General features: G+C 37.4%; 1 protein-coding gene across 5 annotated transcripts; it reads left to right on the top strand.

Moving 5' to 3' along the window:
* dcaf6 (ddb1 and cul4 associated factor 6) lies at window positions 1-26300 on the top strand. Of its 5 annotated transcripts, none has more exons than XM_059500256.1 (21): window positions 1-458; window positions 4637-4698; window positions 7091-7183; window positions 7345-7530; window positions 7658-7771; window positions 8659-8794; window positions 9068-9279; window positions 13164-13257; window positions 14159-14275; window positions 15848-16225; window positions 17451-17624; window positions 19175-19234; window positions 20920-21148; window positions 22543-22637; window positions 22727-23039; window positions 23240-23281; window positions 24033-24171; window positions 24313-24469; window positions 24555-24643; window positions 24898-25003; window positions 25676-26300. In XM_059500256.1, the coding sequence occupies exons 1-21, from the start codon at window positions 371-373 to the stop codon at window positions 25732-25734; spliced, it is 2943 nt and encodes a 980-aa protein (XP_059356239.1). In that variant the 5' UTR covers window positions 1-370; the 3' UTR covers window positions 25735-26300. The 5 variants fall into 5 exon arrangements, with proteins under 5 accessions (XP_059356239.1, XP_059356238.1, XP_059356241.1 ...); XM_059500255.1 differs by having other exon boundaries at window positions 22727-23063; XM_059500258.1 differs by lacking the exon at window positions 23240-23281.
* Window positions 26301-26321: the final 21 nt, after the last annotated feature.

Genomic DNA, 26321 nt, shown 5'->3' with positions numbered 1-26321 from the left:
ACCCACACATTACAGTAAACACACTGCGCGTCTCTCTCCTCCATTGGCTTAGGTCTCGAGATGGATTTGACGTACCAGAGCAGCAGAGGCTAAAGCGGATAGCCAAACAAGAAGCGCAATATTTTTACTACAACTCAAAGCAATCATGCCCAAGATGTCGGAAACGGATCGCCAGGGGGGTGTCGATATCAAGGAGTAATATTTTCTCATTCTTCCTGTATCAGTTGTCGATGAACTTATAGCGAATATCAGACGCTTCAAAGGGAAACAATAATAATCAAACGCCACTGAAGGAAGACAAACAAACAAGAAAAGCGTCTGCTCTCCCCTTTTCATCCATGCATGTATCAACATTAGAGGTTTAAACACCATGTCCTGCTCTGGCAACCTCATTTGGGATGTACGAAAACGCACTATTGGATGCACAGATCCATATACGGTCAGGACAAATTATTTAGGTAAGGAACTACTACTAATATCACACCGTTGCACTTGAAAATCAGAGACATGTTGACCAAGACTTTCTAGGTGACAGCTGTCATTTGAGCTTGTACACAGGACACATTATTGGTATAATTGGTTACATTTTTACAGTGTTTAATTGGTTTACTTATTTTAATACAGAAAAAAAAACATAAATGTCCAGCTAATTTTTATGGGAAGAGCTCCGAGTTAAATTGCATGAATAAATGGCATAAATTGTTGATTTTTTTATTTAAAGGGGTCATATGACATTGCTAAAAAAACATTTTGTGTATTTGGTATAATGAAAACACATTATTTTCCACGTACTGTACATTATTGTTGCTCCTCTATGCTGTGCCATTCTGAAACGCAGTGATTTTTACAAAGCCCATCATTCTGAAAAGCGAGGTGTGCTCTGATTGGCCAGCTATTCAGTGTGTTGTGATTGGTTGAATACTTCAAGCGTGTGACGGAAATGTTACGCCCTTTATCATACTGTGATACCTGTGTCCCGGTATAAAACAATAAAACCCATTATAAACGAGGCAGTTTTTGCATCCAGTGGGGACATAATTACTGATTATGATCGGAGAAACGACAAACACTACTCTACAATGCTCCGAACTCGCATTTGAATCATCATAGGCAAAATCTTTAAATATAAAAAATGTACTTACAGGCTGTGAGTCTAAAGCGCCAGACTGTCCTCGCAAAGTTGGAACTGCCTCACTTTATAGAACAACAGCCTTAAAGCACAGAAGCATTGTAGGCTACTCTGCAGGTTCAAAAAACAGTCCTCCATAAAATGCGCTGCAGTCTGCACACTGTTTGAACTGTTCTGGAACAGTGTTGTACATACAACTTAATCACTGATTTCTTGTTGTGTTTTGAAAGGCAAAACTTTGTTAAAGTTATGTTAAAGCATTTGGAAGGCAAAACAAAGTACTTTGCTTTCACAACTTAACACAAAGCATCACAAACAGTGGGCTTGAGAACGGTGCGGCTGGTGGATTCGACGAAGGAGCTTGTGGCAACCACATGTGATGACCCCGGGCTGGACTCCACTTCATCTACGGTGAAAGCCAATCAGGCGATCCACAGTGTGAAGTTGATGTGTTGTTTCCTCAGCGACCAGCACTGATCAGCTGAAGTGAAGACAAAGTGAATATCATCCTCTTTTGGAAGGCCAAACAAAATGGTTTCACTCCCACATTGAAACACACAGTATCTTCTCAACATGGCGGCAACAACAATACTACAGTGAGAATAAAAGATACGCCTTCTTTTTTTGTGTGAACATTTGGGTGGTGTTATGCAAATCTTCCCACACAGTGACGTTGACGTGAGGGTGTGTTTAAATAAGGTCTTTGTAGGGGGGCATGGACGAGTCTTAACTTTGATAAAGAATATCTCTTTTGTTTAGAGAGTTTAGTCTTTGCAACTGTACAGATCTTCTTCATTCAGATTCTCATGCACCAAGAGCTTGTAACAATCCAAAGAGAAGGAAAAATTGAAATCACATCATATGACTCATTTAAGGCCGACAGCTATATCACCCTTGAGCCCAAGACCAGTTTCTCACTGAAGCTAAGCAGGGCTGAGCTTGGTCAGTACCTGGATGGGAGACCTCTTGGGAAAACTAGGTTGCTGCTGGAAGAGGTGCTAGTGAGGCCAGCAGGGGGTGCTCACCCTGTGGTCTGTGTGGGTCCTAGCGCCCCAGCGTAGTGATGGGGACACTATACTGTCAACAAGCACGGTCCTTCGGATGAGACGTTAAACCGAGGTCCTGACTCTCTGTGGTCAGTAAAAATCCCAGGATGTTTTTCGAAAAGAGTAGAGGTGTGACCTCGGCATCCTGGCTAAATTCGCCCTTTGGCCTCCGACCATCATGGCCTCCTAACAATCCCCATATCTGCTGATTGGCTTCATCACTCTGTCTCCTCTCCACCAGTAAGCTGGTGTGTGGTGGGCGTACTGGCGCAATATGGCTGCCGTTGCATCATCCAGGTGGATGCTGCACACTGGTGGTGGATGAGGAGATACCCCCCTGACAATGTAAAGCGATTTGAGTGCCTAGAAAAGCGCTATATAAATGTAAGGAATTATTAATTATTAAGGGGAAGTACTACAGCTGAATTGGCTACAGTATTCTCCTTCCTTTTCTGTCTTGTGATTTTAACTGTTTAAACTTTAAAAATATGCAAATTATGCACATCTTATTAAATAGGTTCAGTTGGATATTATTTTCTAAGAGAAATAGACCGCACAGAAAATGTCACAAATGTTACTATTGTTTAATGCTATCAGTCTTTCACAAATATATAAGCAAACATGATGTGCATATAAAAATGTACCATTTCTAAGTTATAATGAACTTTAAAAATAAAGTTTGAGTTGCTCTGACAACTAAGAACAATATAGTTTAAGTAGCAACATCTAAAAAAAGAAGTATCTAGCTGTAAAAAGTAATTTTCATGCAAATTACCAAATTTTATCCTCCTGGTGAGTTTGTAACTCTGTTATATAGCCCTCTGCAACATAACACTTGAGCTAAGAGACCTGAGAGAAGTCAGCCAGTCTTGGTAGACTTCAAAGCACGCTTATGTAATAGAATCCACCTAGTATGACCAAAATATTTATTTTAGATAATACCAGTTTAGCTCATTTCTTCTCTGTAGCCTAAGCATTTAATGTGGAATTCTATGTGATCAATGGATTGTGCAAATATGTTCAGTACTTGGTGTTTGTGAGCTGTTTTACCATGGATCTCACATTCAGATTCAGTGATGATAGCATATCGTTCCGAGAGTTCTGTATTTAGCTCGGCTCTCGTTCATGTTATACAGCCTGCCAATGCTAACGGTTAGAAACGCATATGGTATCAGCCAGAAAAACAACACAGAGTATCTCTGTTTTATACATTCTGAATGGACAAATGTTAAGCTTCTAGTTTACAAATTCGAACCCAGTCAAAAATCCTGTGTTTTTGCATGAATTTCATTATTTTTTTTTCTGTGAGGTTGTACAAACAATTTATAGAGCAGTGTCATCTCAGGCTACTGCTGTTCTCCAGGCCCGCACCATTGCAAATGGTTGACCTAAGTTTGGCACTTGCTATTTGTAGCGCCCTGTTACACAAGCTGAAAATACTGTCATGGAAAGATCAGTCTTTTACCAACCACACACAGATATCTGCTTGTCAGGAATAGAAACATAAATGCTATTAATTTGTCTTAAAGCAAACAGCATTGAATGTGACTTGGTATTTAAATAAATTAAAATAAATCTGAGGTAATTTTTAAGAGATTAGACAAGGAAAAAGCAAAACAAGAACCCAATCAGGGTGGTTGACATGGGTGGTGTGTCAGGGTGGTATTACAACAGTGTATTACAGGGTGTTTTCCATCAATGTACAGCGACTCAGCAAGTGCAGGAGGTAATGAAATATGTTCTCGCAAGCAATGAAGAAATCAGCAGCCATACCAGCCTTCTCAGCCACATAATATAGTTTCATGGTTTCTTCATTTACACCATAAATGAGCTTTCAAACTTAGATTTGTGCCTATTATTCATATAAAATATTGTATAGCTAAGCTCAGCTTTTTATTGGAGTGTAAATACAATAAAAAAAATGAAATTGTATAAGAATTTAAAATATAAATGTATGCATTTTATATACATCTATAAATTTTAATTTAATATATAAATTTCATATATTTTAAAATGTCATTTATTCCTGTGATGCAAAGATGAATTTTCGGCATCCATGACTCCAGTCTTCAGTGTCGCATGCTCCTTCAGAAATCATTCTAATATTATTAAAATACATTTTGAAAACAGTTGTGCTGCTGAATATTTATGTAGAAGCTGTGGTAAAAATTTTTTTTTTTTTGTAAGCATTATAAAGAAGGATTTACGGTCACATCTAAATTTTCTTGTTAAATATAAGGTATTCATTTCTTTAAAAAAACATCAACTACAAGATGGGGAGAAACCTGTTTGGAAACAGTCAGTTGTACAGATATATTTGGTGATGCCAGTGGCACAGAGAACTAAATTGAACGCAGGACAGGTTAAATACTGTTCTTATTCTATGTAAATTAACAGACAATGCAAATTACTTTGGACGTGAAAACTGCCACAGTAAAATTTATACTTTTTTTCTCTATAGGCAGAAGAGAGTTTGTACAACGACTGAAACTCGAAGCTGTTCTCAATGTGCATGATGGATGCGTAAGTCTTTCAAGTTTTTTTTCACTTGTAATGAAGTCTCTAGTTGTGTCTGATGCTCTTGCCCCTCAGCAGTCTTTTTTTGTTGCCTATTTCTTTCCTGATAAATGTGCCTGTAGGAGAATGTGCCTGTCTGGGTTATAATGTCTCAGGGGTATCACTGTGCTTCTATTTTGTGTGAGTGTTGTGTGTGCGTCTCTTTCTACCCACTTATCAGCGGCTCCTGTTCATTATCTGTCAGTGATTTTAAACTCAAAGGCTGATAGGCGCCAGGCAGCCATTGGGACATCATTTTGTCAGTGCTTTACTGCTGGGACATCAGAGAAAACCATGTACTCTACTTTAATTGCAAGCCTCACAAATAAACACTCAAATGTAACCATCAACAGACTTCAATTTGTGTCAGTGAAAATGATTTCATATTTTGCTATTATGATGACGTCCTTCATACTGAGTATGGTAGTAACAGTTAAATGACCTTTGTGAGCATTTGTAACCTAAAGATGGGTAGAAACACAGCAGGGGAAAAATTGCAGCACTTTAATATGGTCTACCAAGGGCTGATCACAATAAGTAGATACAACACATGACATCACTATCATTCAAGTAGTTTAAGGTCAGTAAGATGTTTTTTTTTTAAAGAAAGTAATAAATGCTTTTGTCCAGTTTCAAAACAGCATATTAGAAATACTGAGAGAAATCCTTTCTCTATTTTATACATTTTAAAATTACATTTTAAATTGTTACAAAATTTCACAATATTACTGTTTTTACTCAATTCTTGCTCAAATAAACGCAGCTTTGGTAAACTGGTAAGCATAAAAGTTGTTCCAATCCTGAACGAGTTGTCTTTCTTCTGTTGAGCACAAAAGATGATATTTTGAAGAATGTTGGTAACAAAACAATTGACGATAGCCATCAACTTCCATTTTTCTATACTACGAAAGTCAATGGCCACCATAAGCTGTTTGGTTACCAGCATTCTTTAAAATGATCGTCTTTTGTGCCCAACAGAATAGAAGATAGAATTTTAATTTTTTAGTTAGATTTTCTTACAGACTTTTATATTAATATAAACAACTAAAAAAATTAATGACAACGAAAGGTTGCAGTAGTAGCATCTAGATATTGTTAGCTAGTGTTCTAAATCTAACTTTCACTTCGTAGGAGCTTAATGTTGATTTATATTCCCATAAATTAAAGAAAAATATGTGTTTGTGTGACCATAAACTGCCTTTACAAACATATCAAATTCTGTCCTTAAAAAAAACATGGAATTTGTGCTTTTATTGCTTTGAATAAAAACAGTTTGCTTATTGTGTTTGATCAGATGGCCTTCCTCTTTCACTCTTTTTGAGCTCTGTCAGTTGATGTGAAAAATCAGGACAAATGCACAGAAAACCTGCTGTGCATTTTTAACTGCAAGAAAACTTAACTTAAAAGGTAACGCTTCAGGTTCCATTTTAGTCTCATTTAAAGCACACTCACCGCGTTCACTAATGACACAGTTCAGGCTGATTTCAACACTTGTTATTTTAACATGCAATGCGATGCATCTTACTACATCTAACACAACCTAATTCCGTCTCCCCACTACACAAAGCAGAGCCGTAAAGTGTAACGCAGAAGAGCAGAATGAGGGATAAATGCTTAATCCCTCCCAGTGATGTTATTTTAGAAAGGCAGAGATCAAAGGAAATGGAGCCTGTGTGATGAGGTTTGAGCTGCTCTAGAAAGAGGAGGAAAAGCGTGTATCAGCCTTGAGTTAATGAAATATTGATCGCTTGTTCTTGAAGGCACAGGCAGCACATACTAACTCAGTCCATTTCAGCTCTGAAACCTCAAAGCAGGATTTTATGTGATGGTTAAAATAATGATTATATCAGTAGTTAAGGCTGGGCAAAAAATATTGATTTCTTGATTCTTATTTTTATGAAACAATTTTTCTTAAATCCTAAGATAAAAGAAAGACTAAAACATACCGAAATTTGTATCCTGTATCATGTAATTGTGCAGTTAGTGTTTCAACCATAGAAAGATGTCATTGTAAAGCTTGAAATGAAACATGAAATTATGTAACATCGTGACATTTTTGTCAAAAACCCAGCCCTATCAGTGGTGCTCTGTTGATGATGTCAACAAATAGAAATGACTTCTGTTGAACAAAGGATATACGTTCTTCAAAATATCTCCTTTTGTGTTCCAAGAAAGACATGTTATGGTTTTTGAATCTATGATAACACAGTGTTACATTCTGGTGAGCTATTTCTTTAAAGAAATTGATGCAGATATACTTAAATATGGCACAGTTGATTGAACAGAAGAAATTATCATTTTGTTTTAGGGGTAATCAACATTGTTGTTGATATTAGCTGGTGTTTATGTTTCTTCACAGGTCAACACCATATCCTGGAATGAGACCGGAGAATACATCTTATCAGGGTCAGATGACACTAACTTGGTTATCACAAACCCTTACAATAGAAAGGTAAGATAATGATACAAATGCTGTATAATAAATGTTGATGCATTAAATTTTGGTCATTCTAAAATGTTAAAGATTGATTAAACCAACCCTGTGCAAATCAGGCCTATTGTTTTTTTTTATTCAGTTAAGTTAAAATTAATATGCTGTACTTTTGTCTTTAGGTCAAGACTACTATTCGTTCAGGACACCGGGCCAATGTCTTCAGTGCAAAGTTCATGCCCCAAACTAATGATCAACAGATTGTGTCCTGCTCAGGAGATGGCATCATTTTCTACACACACACAGAGAAGAGCCAAGAAATCAACAGGCAGTGCCAGTTCACCTGCCACTATGGCACTGCTTACGAGGTACAATGTTATGTGAAGAGTGCAGTGAGGAGGAAATAAAAGCCACAAAGAGGGAATGGTAACATTTGACATGTGGTGAGGTGTAGGTTGATGTCTTACATTTTCCTCTTTCTGTTTCTTTCTACAGATAATGACGGTGCCAAATGACCCATACACCTTCTTGTCCTGTGGAGAAGACGGTACAGTGAGGTGGTTTGACTTGCGGATGAAGACGAGCTGCACAAAAGAGGACTGTAAAGATGTAAGAAGGTTTTGAATGTGTAGTAGATGCATACATCATCAAACACCTTGTACCCAAAAGCTCAGCATGTTTCCTTTTGGTAGTGCTCTGGGGAGGAGCTGCTGGCTCCCCTCCCACACCCTTCAGTCTCACCATTACAACACTGATGCAGAACCTGCACCTCAGACGTATTTTTGAAGAAGCAGCATCCAACCTTGTTTTTTTTAACCCACAGAGAGTGTGTGGTGAGGATGCTGTTAGCCTGAGGGCACAATTGCTTTCTGTTGCTATCAGAAGGCATGATTGTGTGAGGCAGAGACAAGCACACTGCTTGTAAGTGCTGTTTGGAGCTCTGCTTGGGTTCTGCCAGGACTTCGGCTGTTGGAAAGGTTTAAAATACAGAATAGATGTGAAGCAGGAGTTTGAACCGATTCATAATAAATAAATAATAAAATAAATGTCATTTAATTGGATAGTTTGTTATCTAATGGCAAGGTTTTAACCGTTATTATTTGTGAAGATACTGCAAGGGGTCCTTGAGAAACTAGAATTATTATTTTATTTTTAATTTTTTTATTTAATCATAATGGTATATACTTATACAATTCCTGATCTGATGCAGTATGGCACGTCACTTTCACTTTTTTTTATTTTTACTAATGCAGCCTTGGCAAGCACAAAGGACTTTTTGAAAATGATTACCCTTTGTAACATTTGTGTACATTATTAATTATATTCCAAATGATACAGAAAAACAGGACCATTCTTTCTATTTGACCTTTGTCTGTGATTCAGCAATGTTTATTTAAAGATTTCCTGATTCATAAGTTCCTATTCACGTGTTTATTCCTCTTTCACTCTCCATGTCTTTCCCCACTTTCTCTTTTTCTCTGCTGTCCCTTTTTCAGGACATTTTGATTAATTGCCGGAGAGCCGCTACCTCAATATCCATTTGCCCCCTGGTCCCCTACTATCTTGCTGTGGGCTGTTCAGATAGCTCAGTGAGGATCTATGACAGAAGAATGCTGGGAACAAGAGCTACGGGTGAAAAATTATTCATGTTCATCGTTTCAGCCTTTTGTTCTTCTTTGTGTCAGGTTCATGGAGGATCACATATATGTCACCAGATTTTTGATCTTTTATATTTTTAGCGTTTGGAGTCCGATCTGTGTTCTTTCTGTTTCGATTACTGTAATGAGAGGTCCTAAACTCTCAGAACTCTATGAAGCATTCTGTTCCTCCTTTAAACTAGAAAGAAGCTTACATTTTTCAATGACTTTTTCAAATTTTCCTAAAAAGGTTTTTCTATTTCACTAGGTAACTACACTGGCAGAGGGACGACCGGCATGTGTGTACGTTTTGCCCCAGCCCACCTGTCCACCAAGTCCTGCCGCGTCACCTCACTGTGTTACAGTGAAGATGGACAAGAAGTGCTGGTCAGTTACTCATCTGACTACATCTACCTGTTTGACCCCAAAGATGACCAGGCCAGGGAGCTCAAGGGCCCTTCTGAAGAGCGGCGAGAGGAGGTAAGCAGATATCAGGAGGATCTTCACTGGCCATTTTTACAGTAGTGTGTACCTGAGGTCATTTATTGTCAGAGTAGAGGTTGCATTGACCGACATTATTATTTTTTAAACATTGAGCATTTGCTTTACATAATTTAGTAAAAAATTGTTTAGATTTACAGTGCCATTACGCTACAGGCGTCTAGAGTTCGAAACTCAATTCGAGGAACTGTTTTATCTTTCCTATCAGGAGGCAAAAATAAATCAATAAAATAAGATAAAAAATACAGTATCTGGTTTATTGCACTTCCCTACTTCAGAAACGTTCTGTTAGTACAGGATGCTAATAGTGCTTAGAAGTGAAGAAAAGTGGAGAAAATAAATATTTATGATTTAAAGCACCTTGTGAAAATATAGACAAAGAGAAAGATCTTAATAAGGATTTGTGAAGAGAAATGAGAGAATTCAAGTGTAGGCCAGTGGAATAATTCATGGGAAATGAATTAAATCAAATGACCAGATCACAAGAATACAGTGTCTCTTGTCATTTTCACATTGTGAGAGCAGAACAAAAAGGAAAAAATCTGCAACACTGCACTTGACAAGATTGCAACAGCTCTTGCCACAGAAATTATTGTGATATCAGTGTCACGTTAAAAATACCAAGCATTTCAATATTTAACCATAACATGGTTAACCTGAGGTTTATTATAGATGCATTGACTTTTAATTTTACAAATAAAATGTTTTCATGCTGAATTAAAGGAATACGTAGTTCACCCCAAAATGACAATTTGCTGAAAATGTACTCTCCTTCAGGCCATTCCTGATGTAACTGAATTTGTTTCTTCTTTGAATCAGCAGAAGGAGAAATTTACCATTACATCACTTGCTCACTTGCTCATGTCTGCTTTGAATTAATCACAATAATCCACGAGTAATTCAAATGACTCCAGTCCATCAAAATAGTCTTGTGAGGCAAAAAGCTGTGGGTTTGTAATAAACAAATCCATCATTAAGATGTTAAATCCATTGCTCTAGTTTAAAATGGCAGTCCATAATCCATAATAATGCGTCTTCCAGTGAAAAAGTCCATTCCCTGTTGTCCTCTCTCATCAAAATCCACCAACATATTTGTTTAGAGCTGTTTTTACTTTTAAATGCCTGTGCCTTTTTACTCTCTTGATTTTAGAAGAGACAGCGTTTTCACTGGAGAATGGAATATTATGGATATAAGACTCGTTTTAGTTTAAAAGTGTATAAACTATAGATTTCACTTCACAAGAAGTTAATTGATGGACTAGAGTCATGTGGATTGTTGTGATGTTTTATCAGCTTTTTGAACCATCATTATGAAAGGCACCCAACAGCAGAGGATCCATTAGTGAGTGAGTGATGTAATGCTACATTTCTCCAAATCTGTTCTGATGAAGAAACAATCTCATCTACATATTGAATGGCCCGAGGGCTGATGTGAATCTTCATGGTAAACAAGCACTGTTTTAAAGTGAACTGTACTAGTATGTGAAAGCATGAGACCCATGCATCCTTTGAGTGCATGTACTGTACTTGACTACAGACACCAGAGTGCTGCTTGTTCACTCTGAAGCATTCAGGCTATGTAACATATAATGAAATTGCAACCTTTTCTGGTTTCTTAATCGCATAAGACCATATCCTGCTTTCGATTTGAATTCCATAATTTGTGCAGCCCTAATAGAAATGGAGCCAGACATCTGAAAGTCAAGAGCGACTGGTCTGGGGGCAAGTGTGCTCTGTTAGTCTGTTCATGCCTAAAGCAAAATCTAAATAAAGGACTTTTGAAGTTCCCTGCGCTCTTGTCTCATGCACTCTGTATAATCCTCAGCAGTGCTGTGCTTCAGTGGTGCAGTTTGAAAATAGTTTTGTAGAGGATGTCAGAGAGGATAGATCAAATGACAGTGATGCTATGGTTTAGGATGTGGATCACTGCTTGCTGCACTGCTCAGAGAAATTTCAATGTTAAAACTGATTCTAGCAAGGGAATAAAAATATGCAATAGGAAATTTTTTTGCTCTTAATACCATATTGATGTTATGTTTGTGAAATTTTACAGTAATACGGCATGATTACATGAACCTAAATACATGTTCAAAGTACAATTCATTTATTTTACGTGTAAAACTTTTTTTAATGAGGATATGTATGACTGACTGCAACTTTAATGGAAAGAAAAAGCAAAGGAAGTTAGGCTTTGTGATTTTTACATTGTGTACTAACCAGGCATGATGCAACACGTTTCCAGCAACAATTATCTGTCACAATTTGTCACATTTTTAATACCAGTGAATACAATCACAGCCAATCCACCAGAAGCAAAACATCCATGCAGATTCTTTTTAAAAATAAGTAAAAAAAAAAAAAAAGTTCTCTTATGCTCATTTATTTGGTCAAACATCCAAAATATGTGTTTTAGTTTTGCATACATAAACAGTAAGCCCTTTAAGCTAAACTGCCGGTCTATATTTTCCTTCTGTATTGGGACTATAGTGGTGAAATTTGCTGGGTCACTGCTTCAGTCCCTTCAGCTGTTGTACGGTGTGATCAGCTGTGTCCGGATCCCCCGCGATCAGATTCCTTTCCAAATAGAGGCGCAGACACACGCAGCACACCACAGCTGAGACAGAAATAGGCCCCCAGTGCACAATGACTGCCAGCTAGAGTGAAGGAGCTCCTGGTGACTTCAATAAATCTGTGCTACAACACCAAGGTTTTACTCAACTCTTTTGCAATCAGTGAATGTGGAGCTAGAGCAATGTGAAATTGTTGAGGACTTAGTATGGTTTACTTGTATGTATGACATTCAAACTCATTGTTGGCAGCAGAGATATTAGAGAGGAGCCCTCTTAGGACCTCTGTAGTTTAGCCTGTTCATTAGAATGAGGCCCATCCATCCAAATAAATGTTCCAAAGGCCCTGCTGAGGAGATATTGTGAAGTAATGTACTACAACTACTGGTTAAATCAATCAAGAATTCAAATTTACATTTTAAATATTACTTTTTTTCAAAGAGCCAATCTGAGCACTGCAGGTTTTACTTAAAATAAATGGCGCTTTGATCTAAACCACAAGCACCTTAACAGGCATGTGTCCTTTTCAGCCTCTTAACCAAGTAAAAAAAGAATAGCATTTTATCCCTCCATGTGAAGTGGAGAGAAGCTGCAGTGCTCATTATTAGATTATTTATAGAATGAACGCATTGGTCTCTGATGTGCTTTGTTTGGTCTAATGTGGCTGTGTTAGAGCCGGTGCTTGGCTTGTTAATGCACACTAGCACCCAAAATAGAGTGTCCTGACTGACTGAGATGGTAAAAGTGTGAGAACGAGGCACGTGGCAAAGTGGCCTCAATAGTTAATCCCATCAACATCCCAAGGTCTTTCACTTTTTCACTTTTTTTCAGACCAGTGACACCTCATTAGATATGGAAACCACTTGATATTGTGTCAGATTGAGTTTTGCTTTTTAAAGGGATAGTTCAGCCCAAAATAAAAAAAAAAACTCATTATCTACTTGCCTTCTTCAGTGGAAAACAAAATAACATATTTTGCAAAAAAAACTAAGAAAATCAATGGAGTGCAATGTTGTTTGGACTCCACTGACTTTAAAAATACATTCATTACATTACATTACTTTATGAAGCTAAAGCCATTTTAACTTGGGTGGCACAAAGAGATAGATCACTTTGCATTGTACAGTAGCCTCTTTTACCATTATGAGATCTGTATTTGTTGGTCATACTTTCTGCAAACATGCTGGACTAGATGATTCTACAGTGATGTCAAGTCTCAGGGTAGGGAGTGTTATTTTTAGGGCGTGTGAGAGGTTTTTACAGTGACTGACAGCTTGTTGATGTGTCTTCCCACAGCTGAGGCAGCCCCCAGTCAAGCGCTTGCGTCTGAGAGGCGACTGGTCGGACACAGGGCCGCGCGCTCGGCCTGAGAGCGAGAGGGAGCGTGATGGTAAGATGAGAACTTGCAGGCACAAATGCTGGTGTCACAAATACTGAACACACAGCAGCACGGATGGTACATATACACAGGCGAATAAACACTGAGGGCTCTGTTTACAAACACACTTATGGGGTGACTTCAGATTAATGCATCAGGAATAGATCCACAGATATGCGTGTTCTTGTACTTGTCAGTAATCACAAATCATTGATCGATTTATTTATTTTTTTTAATGTATTTTATTTTATTTTTGACTAGCGGATGTTGTATAAAGCAGCTTATTTTTATATGATAATCAGCACTTCCTTGTCTAGCTTAACTCTGTAACTAATGAATTCTATAAGACCTGAAAAGTGTAACCCATCCCACACTGTTTATAATACCTATTAGCAGCATTTCATAGTCAATCCAAAATTTTGGTTTTATTTTATTTTATTTATTAGCACTTTCTACTTAGCCACACCTTGTCAAAAAGATCTGTTATACTTTAAAACTGTATTAAAATGTTAAAGCATCAGGGCATTGGCTACCATAGTTGCTTACCACAAATCATTTGCACATCCACTTCAGCTCCAGCTGTCTCCTCCATGAACAGGGCTGTTGTCCGCACTGGCATTCTCCTCCATGTTTTCAACGAGCTGAGGCCTGCGGTCTCTAGTGTCTCTCAATACATCTTTAATCTCCCTCAGTACCTCTGACTTTGAATATCAACAGCTTAGTTTGTCTAAGGGGAACTTGTTAGCTTTTCACAGGGATTTAGTCCAAAGCCTGCTTTACTTCACTACTTCCTGGCATATTGCAGCTTGCTCTTGATTGTAAACAGAAGGCTTCCAGTGCTTCTGCTTTCTGTGAGTGGAATGATTTAGGTTCTGATTTGTTTTGATATTGATCATAAAGAATTCGTTTGCAGGAGAACAGAGTCCAAATGTATCGCTCATGCAGAGGATGTCGGACATGTTGTCACGCTGGTTTGAAGAGGCTAGTGAGGCCCAGAGCAGCAGAGCACGTCCTCAAACTCGACCCAGAGGTAAAACAGCCTTGGTCCACACTGAAAATACACACTATGAATATACTGATATATTCTTCAGTTCTTTGCAAAGTTCTCTTTTGTTCTTTGATTTTGGATAGAAAGAATTTCCATATACGTACGCAGCAGTGGAAGCCCATTGCACCACTAAAAAAAAAAAAGGTTATTGTGACTTTATCTTACAATTCTGAATTTTTACTTGCAATTGCGAGTTTTCATCTCGCAATAATGAGTAGATTAGTAGATTTTTTCTCAGAATTGTGAGATATAAATTTTCAATTGTGAGTTATAAAGTGAGAATTGCGAGATATAATCTTGCAATTCTGACTTTTTTTTTCAAAATTGAGATCTAAACTTGCAATTGTGAGTTATATATTGAGAATTGTGAGATATAAACTTGCGATTCTGACTTTTTTCTCAGAATTACAGTTGAATTTGCAGTTGCAAGTTAAAAAGTCAGTATTGTATGATTTATACAATAAATATGATTATACAATAAAGCACAACTTGACTATAAACTCGCAAATTTGAGAAAAAATTAAGAATTGTACTATTTAAAATTCTGACTTTATATATATTTCTTTTTCAGAGTATATATCTCAACTGAGTCAGAATTGCGTGTTTGTATTAGGACAGTTCTGAGAAAAAAAGAATTGCTAGATGTTAACTTGCAATTGCAAGGAAAAAAAGTCAGAATTGTGAGATAAAAACTGGCAATTACCAATTTTTTTTTTTTTTTTTTTATTCAGTCGAAGAAACAGGCTTCCATAGTATGCTGTTTGCGGACATACCGAAAAACATAACATAAAATACAGACCACTCAATAACAAAATAGCATCTGGTCATAGTTATATGGATATGTTTGCACAAGCTCTGTAATTCAGCATTCCAGTCGTCACGTAAAGTCACGTTTATTTCTGTAACTTTTTTTAGATTGCTTTAAAGCATTCAGTTTTACTGCATTAAATATTAAAAAACTGTCAGTGTTTTTTTCAGTTAGAATTACAACTTCAATATTTTACCATTCTTTACAATAAAGCATCCCTCCATTGTGTCTAAGTTTTGACGTGTCTGACTTTGACGCGGAAATGTTCTCTGGTTGATTTCTTCTGTTCAGTCTGTCAAAGTAGGCAGAACCCCAGAGCACACCTACCTATTGTTATAATATAAATAATTAAAATCTTCATGGACCAATGGTAGTTTGAAAGTGTTAACAAAATTTTCTGGAAACTTTGCTTTGGCAAGCTGTTTTGAAATCCAAACAAACTTTCTTTGGACCTGATTTTGTTTTGCAATGACATCACACCAGATCGTTCTTCTATTTATCTTGAAATATATAGGGGCCTAAAAAGCTCTTCCATGTGACTTACATTTGCATTGCACAATGCATTGAACGCTATGGAGGCAATTTCATATTTGATCCTCTTTGTCAGTAAACATCAACTAATGAATGGTTCAATGAAGCATGTATCACATTCTGTAATTAAATGTCCTCTATTAAAAAAAAAAAACTCCATGAATTTAAAATTTACTCTTAAATGTTAAGCTCAAGGTTTGATGATTTGTCTCCAGGTACGGCCGCTCGACCAGAAGGAACGTCTGCAACCTCAGAAACAAACACTCAGGCACAAGAGCCCAGTGAGGTCTCAACTGAAGGTGCGATGGAGGTGGAGACACCCTCCTCTGATCCTCCACCTCCACCTGCTGCTCCTCCTGCACCTTCAGAGCCCCTCCCCAAGTCTATCTCCTCCTCCTCCTCCTCGGGCTCCTCCTCCACTGTGACAGTTCCTGCCCCCTCCAGCTCGTCCTCCGTGGAGAGCGCTGCTTCTTCCTCTCTCCTCTCATCTCCAGACACAGAGCAGAGGAGCCAGGATGAAGTTACGTCCACTTCCTCAGCCACACCCACTCCTTCAGCCACACCCACCCCATCTAGAGAGGCAGCTTTATCTGGTAAGTCTGTCACAATTGGCAAAACACTGACCAGTGAATTCATCTTTAATATGAGACAATGGCAATGTTTACATACACATAATGTTCCATTTAAAGTCCATATTTTACGTTTTAATCTATTTTAAGAATAGATATTTACATGCTTTACAGCTATTATAAAAAGGAGTTTTGTCCACATATACTACTGTTCAAAAGTTTGAGGTCAGTAAGATTTTGTTTAAAAGAAATTAATACTTTTATTCAGCAAGGATGCAATCAGTTGATTAAAAGTGACAGTGAAGATATTTATAATGTTACAGAGGTTTATATGTAAAATAAATACTTTTCTTTTGAACGTCCTGTTCATCAAAGTATCTTGAAAAATATGTATCTCAGTTTCCAGATGAATATTAAACAGCACAGCTGTTTTCAACAATTATAAGACAATAATAATAAGAAATGTTAGAATGATTTCTGAAGGATCATGTGACACTGAAGACTGCAGTAATGGCTAGTTTTTACATCATATTTTCAAATATATTTAAATATAAAACAATTATTTAATTTTAAATATTATTTTACAATATAATTGTTTGTAAAAACCAAACTAGTGGCTTAATTCAGATCATATGATCCTATTCCAGTAGTAATCCGAATTGTCTTGTGCATGTAAATGTAGTCATTGTATCTCTCCTCCATAAAGACGATGTGCTTATAATGAACTTTCAAATCAAAATAATTTCAATTTATGTAATTGGTCCATTTATCATGTCTGCTTGCTATCCATCTCCCAACCATCCAACTCTATGTATTTTCTTTTTTTATGACCTATGTGTTGACTGATTTGTCTTAAGGTGGGGTTTATTTTTTGAACATTGTGTTCTGTTAGGGCCTGCATCAACAATCACATTAACAGAGGCAGGATGTTACATGTAGTGTCTTTTGTCTTCTTTTTTATCGAATGATAAATCCCTCCTTTTTGCTCATCATGCCATTGCAGGCGTTTCTGTTCATGCCCCTAGAACATGTGTGGACGTGTGAGTGTAACGCACGCTTTTGATATTTTTTATGACGGGTGATGAAACCCTGCAGTCTTGTCTGACATCACTCAGCCTACAGCTTCAATCTTTAATTTGCTCTTTTACCCAGCATTCCTCCTCATCTATGATTTGCCTCTCTTCTTTTCCCCCATCCCATCAATTTTCCCATCTTGCTCTTCTCTCTCCCTCTGACCCCACACTGTCAGAATATGGTCCTCGCAGGCTGCCGGTAAGTTTAGTGTGTAGACGTTTGCAGAGGCTGCTTCTCCTGTCTGACCCCCCAGGACAGGGCAGACGCTCAGTTCCTTCTGTACCCGAGACCTCCAGCACAGAGAGTTCAGCCCAACAGGCTGCTGCTTCTGACACAGGGCCCCCTGCAGGTTACCATCTTTTCCCTGCCTGCATCCCTGCTCTCCTTTAACCTCCTGACCCCTCTGGCTGCCTGTCTCATGGCTGTACTGGTTTGCTGCTGCACCTCTGGCTATGGAGTGTGTTCCTCTTCCCCTCTGCCACACAGGCGTGCACACATCTAACCGCTGGTCATTCACGCTCCCATTCACCAATAGCAGAGCTCTGCTCCAAAACCTAGTGAGCTGCCCACCTAGGTGACATTTTTAGACATCACAGATACACACCTGACTCAAAAGCTGTCAGTAGTAGACAGTATTACACATATATTATTATGAAATGTTATCGCTATTTAACATTAGAAATTTTTAAATAATTTTAATATGCAGATTTTGCTCAAGAAACATTATTATTATCAGCGTTGAAAACAGTTGTTATTCTTAAAATTTTTTGTGGAAAACATGATTTCATAATTTCAAGTAGAATTTTGGTAACAATGCAAAAACCTTTACTGTTACTTTTTATCAATTTAATGTGTCCTTAGTAAAGGTTTTAAGGAAAAAAATTTACTTCTGAACCCTTCTAAATCATGCATTGACTATTTGGATAAACTGACTTTATGGACAAGCGTCCACATCAAATGCACCTTGATTTAGGACAGGGCTTTAGAAGTTAGCTGCCTTGTAGTCAGTAAGTGAGGTAGCTTACTAGATCTTGGAAAAGAGCTCAGATGTCAAACATGTGCATATACTGCCATCTGTTGATTGATTCACCTGAAATGCAATCACACAAATAAAGATGGTTTGTACTGTTTGATATTGGCAGTTTTTTAGTCTCCAATTTAAACCTTAAATATTGATGCACGTTTAACTAGTTCTTTTCATACGTTCTCTTGTTGCACTTCACTTTGCAATATTCCGCAAAATACTTCTTAATGCTATCATTAGTGGGATCTGCTCACTTATTTTAGACATATATGAAATGATTAGACAAAAACTGAATGGATTTGTTGTCTATGAAACAGGCACTTCAGTAAAAGTTAATTTTATTCCATAGCCCAAGTGTACGCAGTGTATTTTCTGTGCTTAAAGCATTACACTATTAATTCAGCAACATCCTGACATCACATCTCGCTGGTTATTCGCAAACACTTTCCAGAAATAAATGACTTCTGGTTGCTTTGTCGCTGAAAGGCACTGTCAGCGTAGGTAACTCCTGAACTACAGATTGCTGTATTACTTGTTTATTCTCCCTGATAGTGAATACTGCATTAAAGAAGGCTATGCATAAGTTTGTTCCTGATAAATTGTTTTCTTGTATTTGCTCACTTCCTGGATGTCATTTCACGTTTTTTAAGGAACAGCTTACTCAATCTGTAACCCTTGGCTTTGTGTTTTTAACTGAGAATTAAGCCTCCTAGACTCATTTTTACAGAGTTTGTGGCTTTTCAGTTTGTTGTGGGAAGTTTTTTTTCCCCTGCCTGTGCTGCAGTGTGTTTCCTGAGGATTTAGTTCTGCACTTAAATGTTTGTACTGGCTCTGTTGTTGCTTCAGTTTTTCAGGATGTCTTATTTTTGTTTCAGATTCTCCCTCATCTGTGGTAAACAAACAGCTTGGATCCATGACTCTGGATGAGGAGCAGGGTGCGTCTTCTCCTCTTTTTTCTTTTCCTTTTCCTCATTTTCATACAATCCTTTGCATTTGAGCTCTGTACATTACTGATTGAAGCAGCTCTTGTGCTCGGTCACCATAAGAAGACTCTTCAGATGTGCCTCTGGGTAAACAGAAAACTTCAGAAAGATACAGAGGCTTTCTGTCAATCATTTTCAGTCAACTGAACTGACATACTTTTTCTCCCCTCCTCTGGGGCCGAGTTCATATCAAGCTCATCTTTTAAATAATGTCCTGAACTAAGAGACACATGTTTATTTCCCCTCACTCTCTACTTAATGAGTTCACCCTCTGTCAAGTCAAGTCAATTCACCTTTATTTATATAGCGCTTTAAACAAAATACATTGCGTCAAAGCAACTGAACAACATTCATTAGGAAAACAGTGTGTCAATAATGCAAAATGATAGTTAAAGGCAGTTCATCATTGAATTCAGTGATGTCATCTCTGTTCAGTTTAAATAGTGTCTGTGCTTTTATTTGCAATCAAGTCAACGATATCGCTGTAGATGAAGTGACCCCAGTCTGTGAGACTGATGTGGGCTTGCAACATCAACATTTAGCTTAAAGGGGTCATTTCACATTTTTTCATTGACCTTTTGAAGCATTTATTGTTCTAAAAACATTCTGAGACATACTAGTAATGACAGAACTTCCGTCTCAGTTAAACTAAGCTAGAAAAATGAACTGTTGTGGATTTTAAAAATGTTTTGAAAGAAGTCTCTCATGCTTACCAAGACCAAAACAGTAATATTTTGAAACATTATTACAACTCAAAATTAACTTTTCTGTTTTAATATACTCTAAAAAGTATTTTTTGAGGTGACAGCTGAATTTTCAGCAGTCATTACTCCAGGGTCACATGATCCTTCAGAAATCATTCTAATACGCTGATTTGAAAAACAAACTTAAGTTTTTTTAAAATTATTATTATTATTATAAATTAAATTGTTTATAACAATGTTTTATGTTCCTTGATTGACATTCATAAAAAGAGTATGATATGACTTCTTTAAAATGACTTTGCTATTTTTGCTTTGGAATATGGAATGTTTCCTGAGAACCAAGGAAGCACCAATTTTGGAGATATTTCTTCTTAACGGCTGGCATCTTTTCTGTCCATACTGGTGCCTGTACTTTTTCCCCTTCAGAACAATAAACCTTAAATTGCAAATTCTCTTTGCTTTGGGTTAACTGCTCGCAATTGTTGAACTTTAACTAAACTATAATAAAAAAATTTGTAGCCTGGGGTGTTTATCTGTTTAGCTCACTTTGCCACATAATCTTTTTTTTTTTTTGTCTACACTAGGCACTGTTTGCCACAATATAAATAACAGTGAAACTGCTTGATTCTCAGTAGCACAGAAAGATGTATATGCTGTTATGCTTCTTTATTTAGAATGTTATTGTAAACATTACAAAAAAAAAAAAAACAATTCTCAGAGGAATCTGAGCATCTGAAGCTGCCATTCTGACACAAGGTATTTCTCAATACTACCGAAACTGCAATACTGGTGCATGATAATTACATTATAATATTTCAGAAAAGCTGCTTCTATGATTAACTGTCGAGTTGTGACAAATGTAATGTTCTTAAGGAAAACCCTCTTTCTAAAAGCTCAGTTTCACATCCCACATGTCCTCTGTCTTCCCTCCAGGAGGTGCAGAAGCAGCAGGACATGTAATCAGTGATCAGAGTACAGGTGTCAGTAAAGCTGTAGAAACTGTGCCATCCACATCAGCGCCTACACTTGGCACCAGCGGCGGGAGCAGCAGCACTCCTCCAGGACCTGGGCGAACTGGCACAGCAGAACCTGTCCTCAGTCTGCACTACAGCACTGAAGGCACCACCACTAGCACCATCAAACTGGACTTCACTGATGAGTGGTGAGTGACCAGAGAATCAGCCTTGACCTCAGCACACAAATCTCTCCCGTAAGCCTCTAAATCTAAGCATTGGTCTCAAACTCAATTCCTGGAGGGCCTCAGCTCTGCACAGTTTAGCTCCAACCCTAATCCAGCTAATCAAGGTCTTCAGGATTGCTAAAATCTTCCAAGCAGTTGTGATTTGGAGCTGGTTGGAGCTAAACTCTGCAGAGCTGTGGCCCTCCAGGAATTGAGTCTGAGACCACTGCTCTAAAGAGTCTTGCTATAAAAGACCTCAGTGATCCTCAAATCTGGCTTGCGAGATCCACTTTTGTGCAGAGTTTAGCTCTAACCCTAATCAAACACACTTGAATTTGCTAATAAATGTCTTCAGGATCATTAGAAAATCACAGGTAGGTTTGTTTGATTAGAGTTGGAGCTAAACTCTGCAGGAAAGTGGATCTCGCAAGCCAGATTTGAGGATCATTGAAATACCTAGTTTTAAAAATAATGTTCCACAAAATAATGCAATGAAATGCGTTTTTTTTTTTCTTTAAGGCTACAACTAGTGTGATCGGATTCACAAGCAAATGACTCTAAAGAACTGGTTCTTTTAATGAATCACTCATAAAGGCTCACAAATTAACAACATATTATTTTTCATCCATTAATAACTAAAATGAAATTATTTTTAGTCATGTTTAACCCAAAAAGTTTCTGCAATTGAAGTATACATTTTTCATGTTTTCTCTGAGCAATAAACAGTGTTGCTGTTGACAAAAGCCTAAAGTTAAAAGCCATTTTCGTTACTTGAATGAAAGCTGAAATAAAACAAATATTAGTTTAAATAACTTTTAAATTATTATTATTATTAATTTTTTGGGAATGTTGCCATGGCAATTAAAATAAGTTGATGTATTAAAATTTTGAAAAACTGAAAAATAAATGGTAAATGGAAATGTTTATGTTAACTAAAAGGGAAAAATCTAAATTATACTAGATGAAAAAATAAATAAATGTGAAAAATAAGATATATTGCCTTTGCAACTAATACTAAAATTATTGAAACAAGAAAGCTAAAAAGAAATATTAAACAAAAATGAATAAAAATGACAAAAGTACATTTACAAAATGACTAAAACTAAAACTAAAAATACAAACATTATAATATATTATGTTATTGTAATTATTATAATATAATAATAAAATCATTATAATTATAATATAATTCAAAATATTAATAAATACTATAATACTACATAAATAAAACTCTGATATGTCAGATGTCAAGTTTGTAGTCTGAAATTCTCTTTGGCTGCCTTCCTTCTTTATTTAATTGTGAGTAATTATTTTTAAGAATACATTTTCTTTTTTGTAAGAACAAATCACTAACTTTTTTTTTTCATTATGTACAGGAGCAGTCCAACTTCCAGTACCAAATGCAGCAGTGGAGGACATAAGGCTGGGGAGGTGGGTGAGGGGGAGCCCACAGGTCAAACCTCGGGGCAAAGTGAGTCGACAACCACATGGCCAATGCTACAGAATTTGTGTTATGTGACTTATTTTTGGAGGTTATCTTACATTTTCTCTCATAAACAGGTTCAAGCTCAGCCTCAGAGAGTCAATCCACTTCCAATGGGGGCAAAACTTCAGACCGTGGCACGGAAAAGGCCTCCATCAGCTCTCTAAACCGCACACCACTGGCGGCACCACCAGAGGGGCTGTCAACCGAAGACACGGCTCGTCCCAGCGCTCCATCAGAGGAGCTCCATGCTGCTGGTTCGGTGGAGCTGAGCGAACAGTGCAGGAGGAACGAGGCCGCTGGAACGGGCGTCCAGGGTTCGACTCAACCATCCCGCAATCAGGACTCTGATGACAGTGACGATGACCCCATCCTTATCCCTTCAGCCAGGTACAGAGGAGGGCAGGGACAGAGGTATGGACTCTCGTCATGTCAAGATTTTAAATGATGCAAATCGTCACATTGTGCAAATTAAAATGGGCAAATTAAATGACTGACGTGAAGTCCCATAAAACATGACAACATGAGTTTATGCTAAACAGTGTTTATCTTTTGGACAGTAATAAGTAAAATGCTCCTCTTTTCATTAGATTTAATTACAGAGGATCAGCTGTAGGTGATAGGATGATAAGGTACTGTAATGTTTCTGAGGTAGCCACTTATAAAATCTAATTGCAAGGGGTGCCGATTTGATTAACTTTTTATTAACCTGATATAAATTTTGTGTGGCTGTGTAAAATATGCTATGTGTGTTACATGTATCACAAAGTGTGTGATTTAATAGTTCATATTTATTTCTGCCTGAGAGTGTGCAAAATGTTTGCATAAGGACCGTTTGGTTAGTTACTAACCAAGTCAACTAATTTCATGCATGAATTTACAAGTGACCTTAGGTATAATTGTTTGGAGTTCAAAAACCATATTCAGATTTAAAAAGTATAAATTTCTTTAAAATTTCTTCTACTGCTCTCTGCAGGCATCAATGATTCATCAGCTTCACTCAATAAACATTTTGTTCTTTTAAAGAGACAAAAACAGCTATAAGTCACAGTGTAATTCCATGAATTATCAGCTATTGACTATTATCAGCTATTAAATGAACAATCAAAAACACATCATTGTATGACTTTAACATACACATAAAAGCTAATGCTGTTACTGTTGTGTCATGATAGGAGAAGCCCCATCTACATTTTCTGCCCAAACAAAATATTCAGATCTAGTGTTATCTTGCACAGTGCTGTAAGACTTTGTAAAACGGTTTAAGCTTGTGAAAATTTGACCATACTGGACTAATATTATGTTGAGCTGTAGTGTGTTTTGAAGTTGTAGTGCATAAATGATTTTTCATGAGCTTTGCTCTGCATGCTCTGTTTTCCATAGACGCTCCGCAGCGGCTCGGATCCAGGAGCTGTTCCGCAGGAGAAAAGAACGGCGAGAGATGGAAGAGAGTGAGACTCAGAATATCAGGAGACCCTCTGTCAAGATGATGTACAAGGGCCACCGCAACTCCAGGACCATGGTACGCTGTTTATTGTCTCATGCATACTGTACACAAAATGCAACTTTCTGTCACTTCTTATTAGCTCTAGTATAACATGTGAACAATTGTGTAAAAAACATTAACAGATGTTTCACTTTAATGACCTGACTGTTTGTGTAGATTAAAGAGTCGTGCTTCTGGGGGAATAACTTTGTGATGAGTGGCTCAGATTGTGGCCATATCTTCATCTGGGACAGACACACAGGAGAGCACCTGATGCTGCTGGAGGCCGACAACCATGTGGTCAACTGCCTACAGCCTCACCCTTATGACCCCAGTGAGCAAAGAAATACCTGAAAACAATAAATAGAGACCTGTTTGGATCACAGCATTTGGTCTGATGTGTTATTTTTTTTTAACAGTTCTTGCTTCATCTGGAATTGACTATAACATCAAGCTCTGGTCGCCTTTAGAACAGTCACCGTCTTTTAACAGAGTCCTTGCTGAAGAGGTATGGACAGGGTTTTCTGCTCAATTCTGTGAAGAATGTCCTGTTTTGAGATGTAATTGAATCTCCACTAGATGGCACAAGAACTCCAAGTACTGTGGTTGTCTAAGCCTAAGGAACTGTGTGTTTTTATAGAGGAAAATACATAAAGGCATTTTGAGGCAGGCAGTTGTATTGGTGTTTCTGTGCCATTGCTACAGGATTAAAGTGTTGGCAAACATGTGGATTTAATTTCCTGAGTTGTTTCTGTGCTGTAGGTGATTGCTCGTAATGAGTTAATGCTGGAAGAGACGAGGAACACCATCACCGTCCCTGCTTCCTTCATGCTTCGAATGCTGGCATCATTAAATCACATCAGAACAGGTGAACTTCCTCATGTCCCTTTCTTAACTCACTGACTGTATACATACAGTGAGATCCAAAAGAGTACAAATTGAACATTAAAGGTGCTTCAAATTTATCTGGTGGTTGAAATAGGTATTGCAATCCAAAATATTGGAGAGGATTTTTTTCACCTGGCCCCTGCTACTCAGACTTGACATACACATGCAGGTTGCCAGATTGACGACACCAACAGGAATGAGTGCACTTGATGATGAATAAAATGAAATAGACTGTGTTTTCCGCCAACTGGCAACCTGGGGTACAAAAATGCAACTGGGTAAACTGGCAGTGGGTGGGTTTCACAAACCAAAACAGAGACCGACATTCCGGCCAGGATGCACATTTTTGAAGGAGAATATAAAAACATGGATGTAGTATCCATGACGTCACCTGTAGTTTTCAGAAGAGTGCTTTTGAAGCTCAAAGTTTAATGGTATTTAACACATTTACTCACATTTAATGGTATTTCCATGCTTTAGTAGAATCAAAAACCTACATACAGCACCTTTAAGATAAATAATATTTAGCAATGGTATTTACACTTCTTTTTTTTTAACTGACCAGCATTTGTCACTGGATACTTAACATTTGGTTTTACTACCTTGAACAGGTGTCTAAATCTTTCTTCCTCTTCCCTTCTTTTATCCTCAGACCGTGTGGAGGGTGATCGTTCGGAAGGCTCCGGACAAGAGAACGAGGATGAACAGTAGCCCTTCTGCTACAAACAAGTGTTTTTTTTTTTTTTTGCTACAGTGCACTTGAGCATTTGAGATTTGTACAAGTTACAAAATAGAGTATTTCCTTGTTAGTTCTGTTTTGGCATTATTTTTTAATAAGACTTTTCGTACTAATTACTCTATATGAGAGTAAACTGCATCTGGGGAGTTCATGCAAACAAGATGATACGCAAGAAATTTAAAGATGTGACTAAACGGCTGGTGCTTGAGAGTATTTAAGTGCAATATGAATTTGTTAAACAGTTGAGCTTGGAATGGTGTTAAGTGTGAAACTTTATTGTAGCCTCAAATGAAGAACTCTGATGTTTGTATACCAGGAATTATGCATGTCAAACATGAGAAAATGTGTTCTCTTAGTCTTTACCATTGTTGGCTCTTTTTTTTTGTTGTTGTCATTACTAAATCTTGCATTGCACAGGGATCTTCTGCCTAACCCCAATCACAGGTACTAGCAATATTTCATTATCCAAACCAGCCATTATACATTGTTACACTGCAGAATGTTTATAAAAGTTTATTAAAATGAGAACCATTTTTGACTCGGTCTATACATAAAACCC

This window comes from Carassius carassius, chromosome 19 (genome assembly GCF_963082965.1).
Source record: "Carassius carassius chromosome 19, fCarCar2.1, whole genome shotgun sequence".
NCBI classification, from domain to species: domain Eukaryota; kingdom Metazoa; phylum Chordata; class Actinopteri; order Cypriniformes; family Cyprinidae; genus Carassius; species Carassius carassius.
This window is presented reverse-complemented; position numbering and strand designations above follow the sequence as displayed.

Bases quoted from the DNA above. Each gene is read 5' to 3' on its own strand.
- dcaf6 (XM_059500255.1), top strand. From the start codon at position 371: ATGTCCTGCTCTGGCAACCTCATTTGGGATGTACGAAAACGCACTATT. The intron at 7,531-7,657 runs GTACAATGTTAT...TTCTTTCTACAG, and splicing joins ACTATGGCACTGCTTACGAG to ATAATGACGGTGCCAAATGA. The intron at 23,282-24,032 runs GTACTGTAATGT...TGTTTTCCATAG, and splicing joins GTAGGTGATAGGATGATAAG to ACGCTCCGCAGCGGCTCGGA.